This window comes from Anabrus simplex, chromosome 2 (assembly GCF_040414725.1).
Source record: "Anabrus simplex isolate iqAnaSimp1 chromosome 2, ASM4041472v1, whole genome shotgun sequence".
Taxonomy (NCBI): Eukaryota; Metazoa; Arthropoda; class Insecta; order Orthoptera; family Tettigoniidae; genus Anabrus; species Anabrus simplex.
The window spans coordinates 634,552,738-634,571,829 of NC_090266.1; the positions used below are offsets into that span (position 1 = coordinate 634,552,738).

A 19,092-nucleotide genomic window follows, 5' to 3' on the forward strand; every position below is an offset into this window, starting at 1 on the left:
TACACTTTCCCATTTTCACACATTGATTCAAGAGTCTGTATTGACTTGTGACAAAACCACTGTATTCTTCCGAAAACCACTGATAGGGACAGGTTTGGTTGTGATCCACCGAAAACAAATTATAATGACCGGTTAGGTAGTGATCCATCGAAAACCACTGATTGTCGCAGGGTTAGGTTAGGTTTGACAGGATTTGTAATTGAGCGACTGTTGTCATTGAAAAAACTGTCGTGACGACTGAAGGCAATAAACATAAAACTGAATCCATTGGTCTACAAAGTTTTCATTCAGTAGATACGCTAGGAACTGGCGAACCAAAACCGTACATACAAAGTTTACAGGAATCAACAAAACAGGATATTAATTCGTGGTACTCATTGTTCTTTAAAGAGAAGAAATATCCTGTCAACAATAGCTGCAGTGAACATGCTTTTTCACTATTATTGTCTGGCCCCATGGCTAAATGGTTAGCGTGCTGGCCTTTGGTCACAGGGTGTGGGTTTGATTCTCGACAGGGTGGGGAATTTGAACCACCGTTGGTTAATTTCTCTGGCACGGGGGCTGGGTGTATATCGTCTTCATCAACATTTCACTATTATTGTGTAAAATAGAAACTTACTAGTTTTGACAAGTACAGTATGTTCAACAGCGACTCCTGAATGATGACGGGCATGATGTCCAACCTCACTAATCTATGTTCCAGAATATTTCTACTTAAAAAATTGTATTTGTCCTTTAATGTGATTTTGCAACTTTTGCTGAATATTTATGTGGCTGAAATGAAGGTGGATAAGCTACATGGTCTCCTTTATATAGGAAGAATGTATCGTGGAAATTAACTCAATTTCGGTTTCATGTACATTACAGTTTCTCTAAGATATATTGATAGTAATTCAGTCATGTACGACGACGATGTATTTCATGGTAAAGACAGCTGCCTCTGTGGATCAGTGGTAGAGTGACGGCCTCCGAATCCCAATATAGCGGGTTCAAACCCGGCAGAGGTAGTCGGATTTTTGAAGGGCAGAAAAAAGTCCATTCGACACTTCATGTCGTACGATGTCGGCATGTAAAAGATCTCTGGTGACACATTTGGTGTTTACCCGACAAAATTCATTAAATCTCAGCCACAGACGCCCAAGAGAGTTTCGGTTTACTCGGTCTGCCATCTAGTGGGCCTAGAGTATAACGGAACGTCAAAATTGACGAGCAGACAGCCAGATGGCGTCAACTTGAAATGTCTGCACATGGTAGCTGAGGCCATACGATTATTATTATTATTATTATTATTGTTATTATGGTAAAGACGAATTACTTTGCAATGCTATCTATCTTAATGGTAATGTACTATGTACCTCTACTAGTGTAGGCTACTGAGTGCTTGATTCGAAGCAGTGTATCGATTCATTCAGTGTCCGAGTGAATCGATTCACAGGAACGGCAAGCTCACGGCACACAAATCATGCACAATCACGGCTCAGTGAGCCACACGACACACACGGCTCCTTATAGGCACACTGGACACTGGCGGGGAGTCGAGCTTTCGCTGCAGCGAGCCACAGTGAATCATGGCACACTGAAAGAATCGTACGCAGTCATGGATCAGTGAGACACAACACACACATGGTTCATTATCGGTACACTGGACATTGGCGGGGAGCCGAACTTCTTCTGAAGCAATACATACAGAGTCATGGTACACTGAAAAAATCGTATGCTATAATGGACTCTCGAGCTCAGCTCATTTGAAAATAATACCTATTCGCATCCACTGTCCTCTTCTTACAGGGAGTTTTAAACAATACATGGATTTATTTGCAGTGTTAAAAAGATAGAACACAATTCCAAAGTACCTAGGTTGTAAGTAGGTAGTCAATTAGGTTATTCTAATTACTGTATTAGTTTAATCAATCAGTATCTTTATAACTAGTTGACGTTCGACAATTACTTAAACTCAGCTCTCTAGCCTCCACACCTGGCTGAGTGGCTCAAACGGTCGAGGCGCTGGCCTTCTGAACCCAACTTGGCAGGGCCGAGCTCAGTGCGGTGGTATTTGAAGGTGCTCAGCCTCATGTCAGTAGATTTACTGACACATAAAAGAGCTCCTGCAGGACTAAATTCCAGCACCTCGACGTCTCAAAAAAAAACCTAAAAGTTGATAGTGGGACATAAAGCCAATAACATTATTATTTAGCCTACCCTATGACTATGAGTCATGCTCATGACCACTCGAAATTGTCTGTTTTATATTTGGAAGAACCACTCGGTATTCTCTTAGTTTGTATGTCGCATCATTGCACAATACTTCAATAATCGAATCACGAGGTTACCGATGTACGTGGACAGTGAGTATGTAAGTAGACTGATGCAATAGATTAAATAAATGATGTTTAATCAGAAAACCAGTGGGCTACTGTACATCTCCTGTAGCCTATACAAAATATGACGATTTTAAAAAAGCCTCTGCTGATAGAAAAAGACATTTTCAAAGATGACCGAGTTAGCTGGCCGTGCGTTTAGGGTCGCGTAGCTATGAGCTTGCATTCGGGGAATGGTGGGTTCAAATCCTACCGTCGGCAGCCGTTAAAATGGTTTTCGGTGGTTTCCCATTTTCACACCAGACACATGCTTGTGCTGTACCTTAATTAAGACCACGGCCACTTCCTTCCCACTTCTAGCCCTTTCCTATCTCTTCTATCCTCTTTGTCGCCATAAGACCTATCTGTGTTGGTGCGACGTAAAGCAAATTGATTTATATTTAATATGTGGGCTACTTATTGTGGACACAGGTATTTTTATATGTAATTCTCTCTATATATATACAGTATACGTGAGTTGTGACTTTCAGAGAACTGTGGAAAACCATTAGATTAGTGATGGGACATTCGATTCATTTTACTGAATCGATTCATTTGATTCCGTTCACGTTACTGAATCGATACAGTGATCCGATTCACGGCTCATTGGTCACCGCTCCTACTGCATCTGTGTAGTATGTGCTGGTAAGACAGCAGCAACAGCATTCAGTGCTCGCAGCTGCCATCTGGTCTTCATACTATGAACTCCTTTCTTAGAAAAAATGTTAGTTACTCTAATACATCGAAGGTTTCCGGCGACACAAGGTGGGAAAGGTTAGGAAGGTAGCAGCCATGGCCTGAATTAAGGTACAGTCCCAGCATTTCCTGGTGTGAAAATGGGGAAACTACGGAAAAACCATCTTAACGGCTGCCGACGGTGGGATTCAAACCCACCATCCCCCGAATGCAAGCGCATAGCCACGCGATATTAACCGCACGACAACTCGCTCAGTCTTTTAAAAAAAAGTATTTTTCTATCAGCTGAGGATTTTTTTAAATCGTCATATGTTGTATAGGCTACCCGACATGTACAGTAGCCCGCTGGTTTTCTGATTCAACATACTGTTATTGCGTCTGTCCACATATGATTGAAGTCTTGTGCAACGATGCGACATATGAACTGAGAGAATACTGAGCCGTTCTTCCCAATATAAAACAGGTACTTTTGAGTGGCCATGACTCATGAGCATGACTCATAGTCATAGGGCAGGCTAGAGTCGAGTTTAACTGTCAAATGTCAACTAAGTTATAATACTAAGATTCATTAAACTAATAAATAGTATAACCTAATATCCTACCTACTTACTAGCTACTTCAGAATTATGTTGTGACTACCTTTTTAACACTGCAAATAAATCCATCTATTATTTAAATCTCCCTGTAAGAAGAGGACAGTGAATGCAAATGGGTATTATTTTCAAATGAGCTGAGCTCGAGAGTCCATTATAGCATACGATTCTTTCAGTCTAGCATGGCTCACTGTATGTCTCGCTGCAGCGGAAGCTCAGCTCTCCGTGTGTCCAGTGAGCCGATAAGGAGCCGTGTGTATCATGTGTCTCACTGAGCCGCGCTCGTTCACGATTCTTTCGATGTGCCATGATTCACTGTATGCCTCGCTGCAGCGGAAGCTCAGCTCTCCGCGTGTCCAGTGAGCCGATAAGGAGCCGTGTGTATCATGTGTCTCACTGAGCCGCGCTCGTTCACGATTCTTTCGATGTGCCATGATTCACTGTATGCCTCGCTGCAGCGGAAGCTCGGCTCTCCGCGTGTCCAGTGAGCCGATAAGGAGCCGTGTGTATCATGTGTCTCACTGAGCCGCGCTCGTTCACGATTCTTTCGATGTGCCATGATACACTGTCTCGCTGCAGCGGAAGCTCGGCTCCCCGTCAACGTCCAGTGAGTGCGCCACTCAGCACTGTCCGCTGGGAGTAAGCTGAATCGTGTGCCATGAGCTCGCCTTTCCTGTGAATCGATTCACTCGGACACTTGAATGAATCGATACACTGCCTCGAATCATGCATTCAGTAGCCAACACTACATTAGATAGTGTATAAAATTTAAGTTATGTCAGTATTTTAACAGGCGTACAATGTTTACATCGTGTATTGGTGACAGAGTGCTGTCTCCCTCTCTCTCTCCCCCCCTTGCCCGCTCCTCATCACATTGCGCCACAGCAGTTCTAGATAATTCCACTCCGATTGGACACTGATCCCCACCTGCACATCTATACCGCCCTGTAACTTGTAGATACACAATTCCCACAATTTTGAAATGTAACTTCGTTATATCAGAAAGGACGGGGCAATCAGAAATGTATTATTTCCCAGCAAAGTTATAACATTCTTAATCTCATGGAATGGCTCTTACAATGGTACAGCTAACTCCTCGGCTTCTCTTCTTTCTTCTTCTTCTTCTTCATCTTCTTCATCTTCCTCCTCCGATTCACTGCTTCCATGATGAATGACTAGTTCCTCCACTTCAGGAAGACCTCTCACCTCATTATTGTAGAACTCGACAATCTTCTTCTCAGTGTGTTTTACTTCATTTCTCCACATCTCTGCTGTCACCTATAAGATATATTGAAGTATCACAACCTGACAAGTATATTATAAACTCCACTTGCATATATCCAATAAATAACATTTCCACTTGGCCTACCTGATCAAGAGATTCTTTCCACACAGCTGTAGCTCTGTCCAATCCGTGACCAGGTCTTGAAGCCACTGTTTTGTTATAATACTGTTTTGCCACAGACCATACAAATTCGATGGCATTGAAAAATGAGTGGTATGGAGGAAGTCGTAAGACAGTATGGCCTTCACTGTGCAGCATCTCGTCAACAATGTACCTGGTTTTAAAGAAACAGAGAAATATTGTTATGCATACATGAAAGTCAAATACACGAGTGTAAACAACATTATCTAAACTTATGTTTACGTGCTTCTGTACCTCTTTAAGTGACTTCGATTCATATTACACAACCTTTGCAGCTCATCTTTTGTGGCATTTTCTGGTGGAGAAACTCCATTCTGCCTTAACCATGACTGTAAATTAAAGGAAAAATAAAAATTAATTTCTGTAACATCATTAAACATCATTCAGTAGAAGGAAATATTCAATTAAGTATAATTACCACTAATTGATCCTTCCTCCATTTCGTTGTTGGTTGATGCTCAACAAGCTTACAGTGATATGGTGCATTATCCATTACAATAACACAGGGTCCTATATTTCTTAATCCTACGATTAATTGCGTCTTCACCCACATCTGAAATTTCTCGCTGTTCATAGCACCATGGTAATCCTGATTTCTCTTCAAGTTTGTAGCAAATATCAAATCAGCACCTGTAAGAATTTTAAGTTTTAGTATGAAGTTATTTGTTCTAAAAAAAGTATAGGCCTATTAATAAAAAATGTGATTTCTGTTGAATGATACAAAAAGCTGTCTGATTTTAAGTAAAACCAACTACTGTGTAGCAAAGTCACCTGATGATGAAGTCAATTAATTACTACTTACACTACTTTATCGTAACATCTCTCATGAATGTATCTCCATTAGTAGGCCTATATCTGGATTAGAAGTCCACGATCACTTGCATAAAAGATATAAGTATAAACACCCATTTCAATACCTTAGAACAAATGTAATTGCTGCGAACACTGAACCTATATCAGGCAGTAAGAAATAAGAAGCTTGGAAGGTGTTCAACAGTCAGGTATCAAGCACTGATTCAGGTGGAGATTGTCGAATGCAGAATAAACATAATAAATAGGCCTACAATACAAGTAATTTACTGATACAAATATCCAGTAATATTATATGAAAATACACTGAGTAAGTTTTGATTGAAATACCTCTCTAAGGTTAATCATTGGCCTAAAGTGAATACCTGCAAGTCTTTTTAATAACAGTGGAGAAGTCAAAATCAAAAACCACGTACAGAGCTCAATGAGCGGTAAGTTATAATGCCACTTCCGACCTAGTGCCAGTCAATTTCAATCAATCAGTCACCACTGATCTGCACTTAGGACAGAAGATGTAGTTTCAGGGATAGGCCTAGTATTTTCTTCAATAATTGCAAAGAATTTGGAAATTTATTGAACATCTCCCTTGGTAAATTATTCCAATCCCTAACTCCCTTCTTAAAAAAAAACAAATATTTGCCCCACTTTTCATCAACTTTATCACTGTACTGTGATCTTACCTACTTTTAAAATACCACTGAAACGTATTCGTCTACCAATGTCATTCCACACCACCTATCCACCGACAGCTCAGAATATACCACTTAGTCCAGCAACTTGTCTCCTTTCACCCAAGTCTTCCCAGCCCAAACCCGACAAAATTTTTGTAACGCTACTCTTTTGTCAGAAATCACCCACAACAAATCGTGCTTCTGTCTTTTGAACTTTTCCAATTCTCAAACCAAGTAATCCCAGTGAGGGTCTCATACACAGGAACTGTACTTAAGTTGGGGTCTTATCAGAGACTTATGTGCCCCCCCCCCTGCATCCGTACTACAAACCCTAAATACCCTCATAACTATGTAAAGAGAGATCACCTCACTACAATAAAATGAAGAAGAACATACCAGGTACAAAGCCATCCTTCGTTCCAGCATGAACAATAACCAGTCTTCCTCCCTCAGACACAGGTCGACGAATTACTCCTTGAACATCATGTCCAGATTTGTGTGGTTTATTCCAGGAGTATGTGGGTGACCCTGAAAGACAAATGCACAACTGAAACCAAAGACACCTGATGAAGATAAATTATTCCAAGATTTTTTAAATATAAAATGTAATATATAACATATATATTCACCATTCATAAAAATCCAAGTCTCATCCAAGAAAACAACAGGTTTTGGTTTCTCACTGTCCTTATTACGCATGTATTCCCTCAGAAAACAGGATCTCTTAAAACAAATGTCTTCATTTTCTCTAACATACGCATAGGGATCACCTTTACTCCACACAAACCCCATGGCCTTCAAAATTCTTCTTAATGATGTTTCGGAGCCCTTGTACAAATAAGTGTCATAATTTGCTTTCATGTGGTCGAAAACCTTTCTTACAGTTACGACTTCTCCTGTGGGAAGAAAAAAGAGAGTTACAAGGGACTCAAAAGAGCTGTATGACAATACATGCACAAAACATTTCTGGGAGCTTATCTCACCTGCGTGCCAATTTCTATAAATAATGTTGCAATAGATTCCTTATGAAGTCACCTTACCTTTATGTAATTTATCATAAATAAACCTTGCTATCGCTTCCTTAGAAAAACTGTCTATGCCGGTCACTGGATGTTCACGCTTTCGGCGTTTACCTGGTGTAGAAAATTCAACTCCCTTCTTGAAATTTCCTATTACTTTTCGGACTAAACCGAAACTACACTGTAAGAATACACACACAGAAATATATTACATACACATATACCGTAAGTCAACATGAATACACAAAGGTTAAGTCTACGAACCGTATCGAAGTCGACACAAGACATGGTACCGGTATAGGCCTAGGCCTACATGATCAGGTTAGGTTAGGTTAGGTTCAGAATGAAATACTGCTCCTTTTCAACTGATTGTCATTATGCCAGAAACTTATCATAGAAACAAGATAAAAACGAACACTTACCCCAGTTAATAATGAAACTCTTGCCATTAGCTTCGTATCACTACGACTGATACCTTCTTCGTCGTCTTCCTGTTTCAATTGCTCGTAGCAATGTACAAGCATTTCTTGACCTGAAGCTTGTAAAGGACGTAACCTTGGTTTCCTTTTCGGAGGAGTTTTTGCAGATTTTTCTTCCTTCTTAGACATCCCAATCGAATTCTGTTCGTATAAGTATGGGACGAAATAGGAACGTAATTAATAAAATGATGTGCTCATCATTTCACACAAACTATGTTATTAAATGCATTATCCGAACATGCCACAATTCTACTTACCTGGTATTAGCCAAATAGATTTACAATCCCACAGAAAAAGAAAATATGCTTTAAATATTCTCGCAAATGTATCGCTAGTGACTTTAGAAGCAATGCGGTGGCAACACACAATTCACGCTAGAACAGTGACTGAACGTTGCCAACGTGCCAGATTAACGGTAACAGTAAGACGTCGTATCGGCAAGTAGGGTCCCTAAACTGTATGGTTACCGACACTGAAAAAGACCCAACAGCAAGAAAAGTCACTATAAATCAATACCTTAATATTACAGGGGAGAAAGGGTAAGGTTGCACCCTTAGTGTACGTCCTTACACGGAGAGGACTATAGAAGGTGAGGCTGTCTGGGCAAGGTACTAGCCCTCTTCCCCAGCTGTATCTCCCAACCCAAAGTCTCACACACCAGGACTCTGCCCTTGAGACAGTAGAGGTGGAATCCTTCACTGAGTCCGAGGGAAAAACAAACCCTGGAGGGTAAACAGTTTAAGAAAGAAAGAAAATATTTCAGTTGTAAATCTATACTTTCACGGGAATTGAATCAAATTTTAAATTTTCATCCACTCTGTGACAAGAGACCACCTCTTTCAGTAATTAAATGGTTATTTAAATTTTAGCAATATAAATTATTGAAAGTTCACGACTAATACAGTATTGCAACAGAACAACTTTCCACAATACATAAATTAATAGGCCTACAAATGCTACAAAAAAAAAAAAAAAAGATAAACGGAACAAACAAAGTTACCTCCTTACAGCAAGTTTGGCAGAAGACTGCCTTTCCATCCGTAGTGAAATTGGGATCCCCTGTAATCCAGCACTTCAGCCAGTTGGATTTCGATGATATTTCTTTGCAATTACATTTTTTTTACATCACGCTGACATAGATAGGTCTTATGGGGACGATGGGATGGGAACGGCCTAGAAGTGGGAAGGAAGCGACCATGGCCTTAATTAAGGTACAGCCCCAGCATTTTCCTGATGTAAAAATGGAAAACCGCAGGAAAACCATCTTCATGGCTGCCGACAGTGGGGTTCGAACCCATTATCTTCCGGATGCAAGCTCACAACTGCGCACTCCTGAGAGCACAGCCAACTCGCCCGGTGATTTTTCTTTGGGCATTGCCACACCACAGACACACCTCTTCACAATAAATCACAATACGTTCTGAAGATAAGGCGTACGCGTATAACAGTTCACATCGAGAAGGAGGTATAAGGGTACGACGTTGATGGGTTCTCGCATATGTCTTAGAAGGTTGGAGGGGTTGAGGGCTTCGAGGTTAAATTGTTCCTTGTTTCTCCTGACAGAAATTTCCCAAGAACTATTTCTGGTGACTTCCAAGAATTCCCATTTTTGTTCGTGGGGTAAACAGATCTTGAGAAATGAGAAGATAATATTGTCGAGCACAACAGTTACAATGTAATGTACTAGAAGAAAATGGGCTTCTTTAAAATAGATTCAGAAGGCATGAAATAGGCAATTATACTCCAAATAGGTACAAACCCCTGAAATAGGCATTTATAGGCACAATAAAACCAACGAAATCTAGCTTAAAGGACCCTAAAACGGATTTATATCTCGATAGCCTACGTTTCTGAACACAGGAATAAAATAGGCAAATAGGCAAATTCCCGTCTCTACTTATTACAGATGTTTCAAGATTTTTAAATATGTTCAGTTAGAAAATACGTTTTTTCAAATATCACCTTAGACACGAATTGTAATTTAAATATCCTTTTTACACACCACCTCACCAATCCCCCCCTCCCCCCTCACTTTCCAGCACCTTAAGTTTTAAGTTCCCATGGGAAAATAGTTTAAGATTTTGATGTATTTACTATTCAAATGGTTTCATCTATTTAGAGACAGCTGAAGATGACTACTAAGTGGTCGAAACATGTCCTGTATATGTTAATGTTTTTATAATTCTGCCAAAAGGTAAGAAATAAAGTATCGATTAGGTGGTATTTTAAATTAATTTGTTTATTGAACTCAATGATACGGTCCTGAAGTGGACAGCTTGCAAAGGAATTGCTGCAGTCAGTGAATGAAGGTCCATCCCAAGCTCTTAGTGAGAGAACATTGCAAAGGGAACTCCATGCAATGAACATTTGGAGTCGGTCACCTCGCACGACACATAAAGGTGCGTGTCTTCAGTGGGCTAGAAATCATCGAACGTGGACAGTACTTGACTGGCAAAACATAATGTGGTCTGACAAATCACGTTTTTGTCTGTATTCCCATGTCGTCGAGTGCACCAAGGCCAAATGAAGCATTTCATGCTGGATGTGTGCAAGGTCAGGTTCAAGTCGGAGGTTGGTGTGTGATGTTTTCGGGGTGTTTTTCATATCATGATTTGGGCCTGCTCATTCAGTTGACCACTAACTTGAACCAGCATGTTTATTTAAGCATTAAATGCTGGGGCTGTACCTTAAGGCCACGGCCGCTTCCTTCCAACTCCTAGGCCTTTCCTATCCCATCGTCGCCATAAGACCTATCTGTGTCGGTGCGATGTTAAGCCCCTAGCCAAAAAAAAAAAAAAAAAAGAAGCATTTTGGATGATCAGGTGTTGCTTTTCAGTCAACATCTGCATGATGAGTATGCCATTGATACCCCAATTTTTCAAGATGACAACAGCAAAGTTTATCAGGCTGGACGCTTATGTGACTGGTTTTATGAACACTCCCCCACCCTTTTACATCTCGATTGGGCTGCAAAATCACCTGACTTGAACCCCATTGAATATCTTTGGAACATTTTGGAACAGCGGGTAAAATGCTGACATCAGCATCCCCGTAATTTGGTGGAATTGTGGGATGAAATCCTCAGCGAGTGGCTTAACGTGGATCTGATATACTTGAACAACCTTGTGGACTCACTTTCTGGCCAGTTATCAAGTCCAGAGGCAGAGTCACACAGTATTAAATGATGCTTGAGATTATTTCTCCAGGGGTGACTAATTTTTTGTGTGGTGAGCTTATTATGAACCTCTGTGTTTGTTGAAATAACTTTTATTTTTTTTGCCTGGTGTGAAAATGGGAAACCACAGAAAACCATTTTCAGGGCTGCCGACAGTGGGGTTCGAACCTACTATCTCCCGAATACTGGACACTGGCCGCACTTAAGCGACTGCAGCTATCGAGCACGGTGTTGAAATAACAGGGGACAAATGAAGGTCCTGATGAAATCATGACTCCCTACCTGTAAAAAATTAAATAAAAGGTATACAGCTCCTGTATGTTGTTTCCCCCCTTCAAATTCGATCTCCGAGCTGTAATGTGGCTCTTCTTGCAACAAAATTAACATTTTTGACCCTTTCTTCATCCCTATCCTAAAAATATTTTCAGCAATATAACATTACTTAAACAATGCACTGAGTAATTTGTATTTTCTCTGGGGAGTTTAGAGGATTAAATCGAAAAACACCACCATCTGTAGTGAGAGCTCAAACTGAATTCTTATTGTGTCCTATTGAAGAACTAAATTAACACTTCGAAAGAAAGGCACTTTCCTGTTTATTATCAGTGAAAATGAAAATTCGCAACCTATTTCCAGACATTCGACCATGTCAGGAATGGATGAATGAATCCACGTCTAGCAGTGAGGATAGGAACCGTGGTGGCTGCCGAAGCCTGTTGTTCTTCTCTGGGGCGATGATTAATGACTGGTGGATGAAACGAAATGATATTGGAGAGTGTTGGTGGAGTTAAAGATGACCGGACAAATCAGAGTACCTGGGGGAAAAACCTGTCACACCTCCACTTTGTCCAGCATAAATCTCACTTGTAGCGACTGGGATTTGAACAACGGAACCCAGCGGTGAGAGGCCGGCGCGCTGTCGCCTGAGCCACGGAGGCTCCCTTTCATATTAGTACTATTTGAAATTGTAATACCTGATGTACCTGTGAACAGTATAATAGATGGCTGTTGGTTCGCAATGAATAAATTCCCATTGGAATGCTGTGCACTGATCAGATACCGGTACCGGCATGGGATGCTTTACACTAGAAACTCTTGGTCAAATCCGTGTTGAAAGTCATTTTGTTTGCAGTACAATTAGGCTAACTATGGGCTTGTATCGTTGTCTTCATTTTTGTATTAATCTACAGATGAAAGCTTTGTGGTATAGCTTGATGGGCCTTGTTTTATATTTTTGGTTACTGACCAATGAGAATTATTTCATATGTAACAAATATTTTGTTTTGTAGGATAATATTTTCACACATTCACCATATTGTGTACTGTCACATCTCCTTCTCTTTTGAAATAATTTTGCTTCTCTTTATTTTTACTGTTGCAGCACTTGAGAGATCACCATCTTGCAATGGAAGATATGTTGGATTTGAATAAAAAGTTATACCCTATTTCTTCTTACTTGTCAGACAGAGCAGAAATGCTGAACCAAATGTTTTTGTCCCTTGACTGGAAGCATGTAAAAAGCATGTTACCCTCGAGTCTAAAGGTAAGAATTATAGTACAGTTTCATGATAAGATCTCTTTCTGAGCCAAACACTGCATTATATAAATCGGAATTATATCAGAAATACTTCTTTCGGTAAGATCATAATGTGAAAAATTTTTGGACGTGTTTTTTGTAAATTACACTTTGTGCTTTATGCAATTTTGATTACAAGTTTCATAAATTATTGAATGAAGGGTAATGCTTTAATCACATTAGTGTGAGGAAATTATCATCTTCGTCTAAATTATTGTATAAAAGTACCCTAACTTTACCGGAACCAGAATGTTATTTCTGAAGATTCAGAAGAAGAAATGTCTGTGGTGGAAGATATATTCATAGATTATGAAAACTCTGATACTGAGGAAGGAGATACAGTTTAAAGATTTTTGATTCATCTCAGATTACTGATAGTCTAAATAATGGTACAGGTGATACAACAACCAAAGCTCATATAGATATACTATATCATCGCATTTTGCCACGAGTTTCTTGGAGAGTTATGGCAATCCAACTGATGAGCCCATTGCTACACTGGGTCAAAATGTTTGTAATTTCACAACTGAAGAGGCTTGAAGTGCTTAATACTTTAATTTATGTAATCCACTAACGTTTGTGAAAATTGCAAATTGCAATACTTTGAAAGAATTGCCCCCAATGAAACCAAACTATGTGTCAACGATAAGTGATTGGGGTTGCAGAGACATGAGGTACACATAGGCACAGCAGGGCCTTGTCTTGTGTGACTGACAAGTTCAGTGTTATGCCAATTGTAGTCGGTGAAGAGTTGTTCAGCAAGGTGAAAATGTGAATGTAAGTGCCAGTGTGCCTCGTTGACATCAAAGAGTGCAATATCAGCATGTGAATGAGTTCGAACAGGGCAGAATGATTGGTCTCCGGGAAGCAGGTTTGTCATACTGTGACATTTCGGCTCATACATGGCATGCTGCTACGACAGTGATGCGTGTATAGAAGCAATGGATAAGGGGGTCGTACACAGTGGCAAGTGGACCACACAATATGACGAGAGGCCGGGATGGCCTGTCCACACGACCATAACGGACCGTACATCTTTGCAACAGTGTTGGCTCAACGCTAAAGCATTTTAACAGGTATGAACGTGTCTGCTTCAATGGTTCAACGCCGTCTGCTGCGGATTGGACTGGTAGCATGCCATTGCATCGGCTTCCAGCATCCAGAAACCACAAAAGCCTCCGACTGCAATGGGCACATAAATGCTGTCACCGAGCCTGGTGTATCTAATGAGGGCTGCTGAAATTTGGAATCTTTGAGTATATACTTTATGACTAGAGGCTGAAAATATCAGTCATGATAAAAATGTAAAGTGTGATGTTTGCATATTATTATTATTATTATTTTTTTTTTTTTCTTTCTTGATGACTTGTAGCAATTGCACCCCTTTAATGATATAAGTAGACATTACGGTCATAACTATATTTTCATAAAATACAAGCAATTTCGAAGAATGTGTTATATTTTGACGTAAAACAAGTGCATTGCTTTGGAACCACACTTACGCCGGTCAGCATTACAAAAATGTCTCGATAAGAGGTGCAACGATGGCATCCAATACCTCATTGTAAAGAGAAAGAATCACTGTATCCTGCAACAAGAGTGTGACCTCAGTATGACGTATACAGTACATATAGCATAGCTACTTTGAGGCACTAAAATTGCCATGCTGGGTGGCTAACAATGAGTGTAGCACTCTAGCATCATGGCATATCATGTGAGGAGTTGTTTTATTCATATTGGTGAGTTCTACATAAATACAGTGACAAAAATCACACAGTGAATATTTCAGAAAAATACATTCAAGAGTATATAGCAGTTTGTCAGAATTCCAAAAGATCAAAATCACCAATACTGAGCGTCAAAAGGCTAATCGTGAGCGTCTTAAAGTTTAAATATCCTTAAACAGTGCCCGAGCATCGTGAAGTTAGTTGCGCTCTACTGGAGCTACCTCCGAGCACATCTACGGTGGAAAAATTTCAAATTCATATTGACTACGTATTTTATTTTGATAATATATCACACCATACGCATTCCGTATCAAAACTTGCGGCAGTGACCCCAAAACACACCTGTTTGAATTTCTGATATTTAAATTGGAAAAAGTTTCAGACTGTTCCATTTTTTTGCATAGCCTACAGTACAGATGGAAACATTATCACGAAATCAGCTAATATACCGTAAACAGCGCACGCGCAATAACAGTCTCTAATTTCTTCCGCTACAAACCACATCCTGGTCATCCCTGGAAGGGGTGAAGGCACATGCTGCTTGTAATTTTTAATATTTCAAATTACAATAATTGCAGTTTGTTATTAAATTTAAACCCGGAAGTTCATTTATTTTCAGTGTTTTACTGGGAAGCAATGAAGGACGAGAAACTGTTGAAACTTATGCAGTGTTATCCTTTAATCCAAATATATGAAAATAAACCCCAAGCATTTGTGGATATAAATCACACTGTTTTGCAATGTCATGATTCTTGTTAGTTTCTATTTTGGCAACATTATTAAACTATTACAGGTCTAGTTATTAAAAATGCCAGACTTCCTGTATAAGCCTAATATTTTAATTCCATTTACCCCTCTCAAACAGGCCTAATAAAATAGGAAAACACAGTATAGCCAATAAATGCTATTCTTCAAGTAATTATTAATTATAATTAATGCCATAATTTCACATCTCTACTTATGACACCTTATGTGTTAATATGTATGCCTGTGGTTTTTTTTTTTGGTCACATTCAAGCAGCCCTTATGCTTTCCATAAGGATGTTGAACAATGATATACTGCCTTCCATCCAAACATCATTTTTCTTTATGAATTGTTGACGGTCATCTTCTAGAATTTGGATTACTATTCATGAACCAGTTTCACAACAAGCTGGCATCAGAATTAGATGTGATTCATACACCTTATGAATACCGTATCTTCTTGCACATTCAACACAGAGATAAGCACTTATTACTCAAACTTCCAGTCCCCTTAAAAGATAGCTTTCTCCATCATTTTAGGATTTTGCAGACAAATTATTGAGTAGATATGAAATGATCAGCACTGTCAACACCTTCCAAATGATTTATGGAACTTGCAGTTATGCTGAGATTTATAACTACTTACTTCTTTATCGTTATTCCCCATATCTTCTCCTTTTGACTGACAGGGGTGTCTCTAGACTTGATTAGTTAGGTCGCCAGACAGTGGGCAAATGTATAGTAATCTCAAGTGATGGTTGAAAATTCAGAGTATTATGATGTCTATATTCGGAAATGTTCTTTACTTACTGAAGTATACACAAGAAAATCAAAAAAGTTCATATTTAGTTTGGAGGGGGAATTGTATCTTAATAATAATCTTTTAATAGCTATAGGAGAAAAACAATTCATTAACTTTAGTTTTAATGTTATGTTCAAAACTATAGCAACTTACATTATGCACAATCAAAATCCAAGTAGATAGACATTCCTAATGTTCTTCACAATATCCAACGTGTTGCTTAGTGGAAGCCCACAGTTTCAAGACGAGTGATTGCTCTTGGTATATCATCGAATGATTCGATGATATGAATGCCAAATTTCCAATGAAGCTGGCAGAAGTGAACAAATTTTGCACAATCCTGACAGATGACAAATCACAAGGATCAAATTTCTGAACAAGTGCCTTAAGGAATCAGAATTGCTACAGTAATATTGAACAGCAACGAGCCAAGTTCCCCAACGAGTAAGAACAGGCTGAGATGGAAGAGGCAGAGTAAGAGCAGTTTCTTTCAACTTTTGAACTCGAAGGGGAGCCTTCAGGAATATTTTCTTGCCATTTGCAATTAACTTACATACTCCAGGGTAGTTGATCTGAACCTCTTCAGCCACTCTATGCAAAGCATGGGCAAGGCACGTTACGTGGACCATTTTCGGATAAAGTAGATTTAGTCCTTTGGCTGCCTTCTTCATGTACAGGGCAGCATCAGTTACAAGAAGTAGTATATTGTTTCTTTTTACCCCACCTGACCACAGTAACTTCATGGCATCATCAAACAGTACTGCAATGTAGGAATGATTTACTATCTCTAAAACCGCACACATCAGGAGAAACACATTACTGGGCTTGTCATCTTTCAGAATGCCAATAATTACGTTAGCCCATTTACGCCAGTTGTTTCGTCCAATGAAGCCCATATCTTGTGGTTGAGAACTTCAGATCTTATCTTCTTTAAAACATCTTCATAGAGACTCGAGATATAAAATTTTCTCAAAGTTGATTCATTGGGAATAAGTTGACTGATATACTTCTCAAAGAAGGACCTGAAGCTGGTACTGCTCAGTTTTTAAAGGGAATATTTGAAGTAACCATCATCCTGCAGAGATCCTTACAGAATTATAAACTGTAGTCTGACTGAGCAGTAGCTGCACGAGGCCCTTTCAGAAAGCAAACACTGCCCATTCTCTGCCTTGTAAGATTTTATTAAGCACTTCTGATGTTTAGTTGTAGCGCAGTGTTATGTTTAGTTGTAGCGCAGTGTTGTTGCACATTAAAACATTTCTGAGCACATACCTTCACTTCACACAGTTTACAATATAAAATAACACCATCACTACTAAAATTCTGCTCTCCGAATTCCTTAACAAACTACCTTAATTTCTCACTCTGTGAACACTTCGCTTTAGGCATGTTGAAACTACACTGAAAAAGTGGTCTCAAAACAAGCCAGACAGCCCTCTATTTTCTAGGAAACACAAATACTAATTCATTACCCACAGGGACTAAATGAAAATGCTGAAGGAAATACAGTAGAGGAAGAATGGACAGTCACGAAGAATGAGATCAGTAAGGCTGCTGAAGAAAAGTTAGGTAGCAAGGAAGATCACCTAAGAAACAATGGATAACTCAAGAAGTAGTACGAAAGTACAAGAATGCAAAAACTCAGGATGGCAGAAAAGAATGCGGGCGAATAAAGAATGAAGTACACTAGTGTCCCGTTAATCTGAAAGTCCAGGTAATCCGAACTGAAATATTCAATTTTTAAAAAAAATAATTCTCCTTATTGAAATGAAAGAACATATTATAGAATTAAGATTTACTTGCATTTTATTAGTCATATTTTACTAGAATAACTTAATGTAAACACTTCATGAACCATCAATCACTGGTCGTTTAGCTTTACAAAGTCTGTTAGTTTCTTTTGCCGTAGTGATTGGAACCTACTCGAAGATGCAGTGTTAAACCAGCGTCTCATAAACATCACATCAGTGGGCGTAGCAGCGGAGTATTGCTCGACGTACCTTACAGCAAGTTCTAAGGCGGCTGCGGCATCTGAATGTGACACTAATTGTTCATTGTGGTCTTCTTTGTCATCACTCTGTTACTCACCAACTCTAGATTCTTTCTCCACTATAGCTACAAGCAGATTTACTGGCACGTAAAAGAACTCCTGCAGGAGAAAATCCCGGCACCTAGGCGTCGCCGGAAACCTTAGAAGTAGTTAGCGGGACGTAAAAACAATAACATTATTATTAGAAAATATTTTCCGGTTAATCCGAAAATTTCGTAATCCGAACAGACTCCGGTCCCAATTACACTGACTGACAGAGCAAATGCAACACCAAGAAGGAGTGGTCAGAACTTTATGCCAATTGCAGGGTAGACTGACGTCACTGAGGTATGCTCATGATGTGAAATGCGCCGCTGTGCTGCGCACGTAGCGAACGATAAATGGGACACGGCGTTGGCGAATGGCCCACTTCGTACCGTGATTTCTCAGCTGACAGTCATTGTAGAACGTGTTGTCGTGTGCCACAGGACACGTGTATAGCTAAGAATGCCAGGCCGCTGTCAACGGAGGCATTTCCAGCAGACAGACGACTTTACGAGGGGTATGGTGATCGGGCTGAGAAGGGCAGGTTGGTCGCTTCGTCAAATCGCAGCCGATACCCATAGGGATGTGTCCACGGTGCTGCGCCTGTGGCGAAGATGGTTGGCGCAGGGACATGTGGCACGTGCGAGGGGTCCAGGCGCAGCCCGAGTGACGTCAGCACGCGAGGCTCGGCGCATCCGCCGCCAAGCGGTGGCAGCCCCGCACGCCACGTCAACCGCCATTCTTCAGCATGTGCAAGACACCCTGGCTGTTCCAATATCGACCAGAACAATTTCCCGTCGATTGGTTGAAGGAGGCCTGCACTCCCGGCGTCCGCTCAGAAGACTACCATTGACTCCACAGCATAGACGTGCACGCCTGGCATGGTGCCGGGCTAGAGCGACTTGGATGAGGGAATGACGGAACGTCGTGTTCTCCGATGAGT

General features: G+C 40.1%; 1 protein-coding gene across 2 annotated transcripts in view; it reads left to right on the forward strand.

Moving 5' to 3' along the window:
- Positions 1-19,092, forward strand: part of LOC136862976 (uncharacterized) — a 176,540-nt gene that overhangs the window by 66,108 nt on the left and 91,340 nt on the right. For both annotated transcript variants that reach the window (XM_068225829.1, XM_067139273.2), the window contains one exon: positions 12,608-12,769. In XM_068225829.1, coding sequence (XP_068081930.1) covers positions 12,608-12,769 — 162 coding nt within the window. The remainder of the gene's footprint in view (positions 1-12,607; positions 12,770-19,092) is intronic.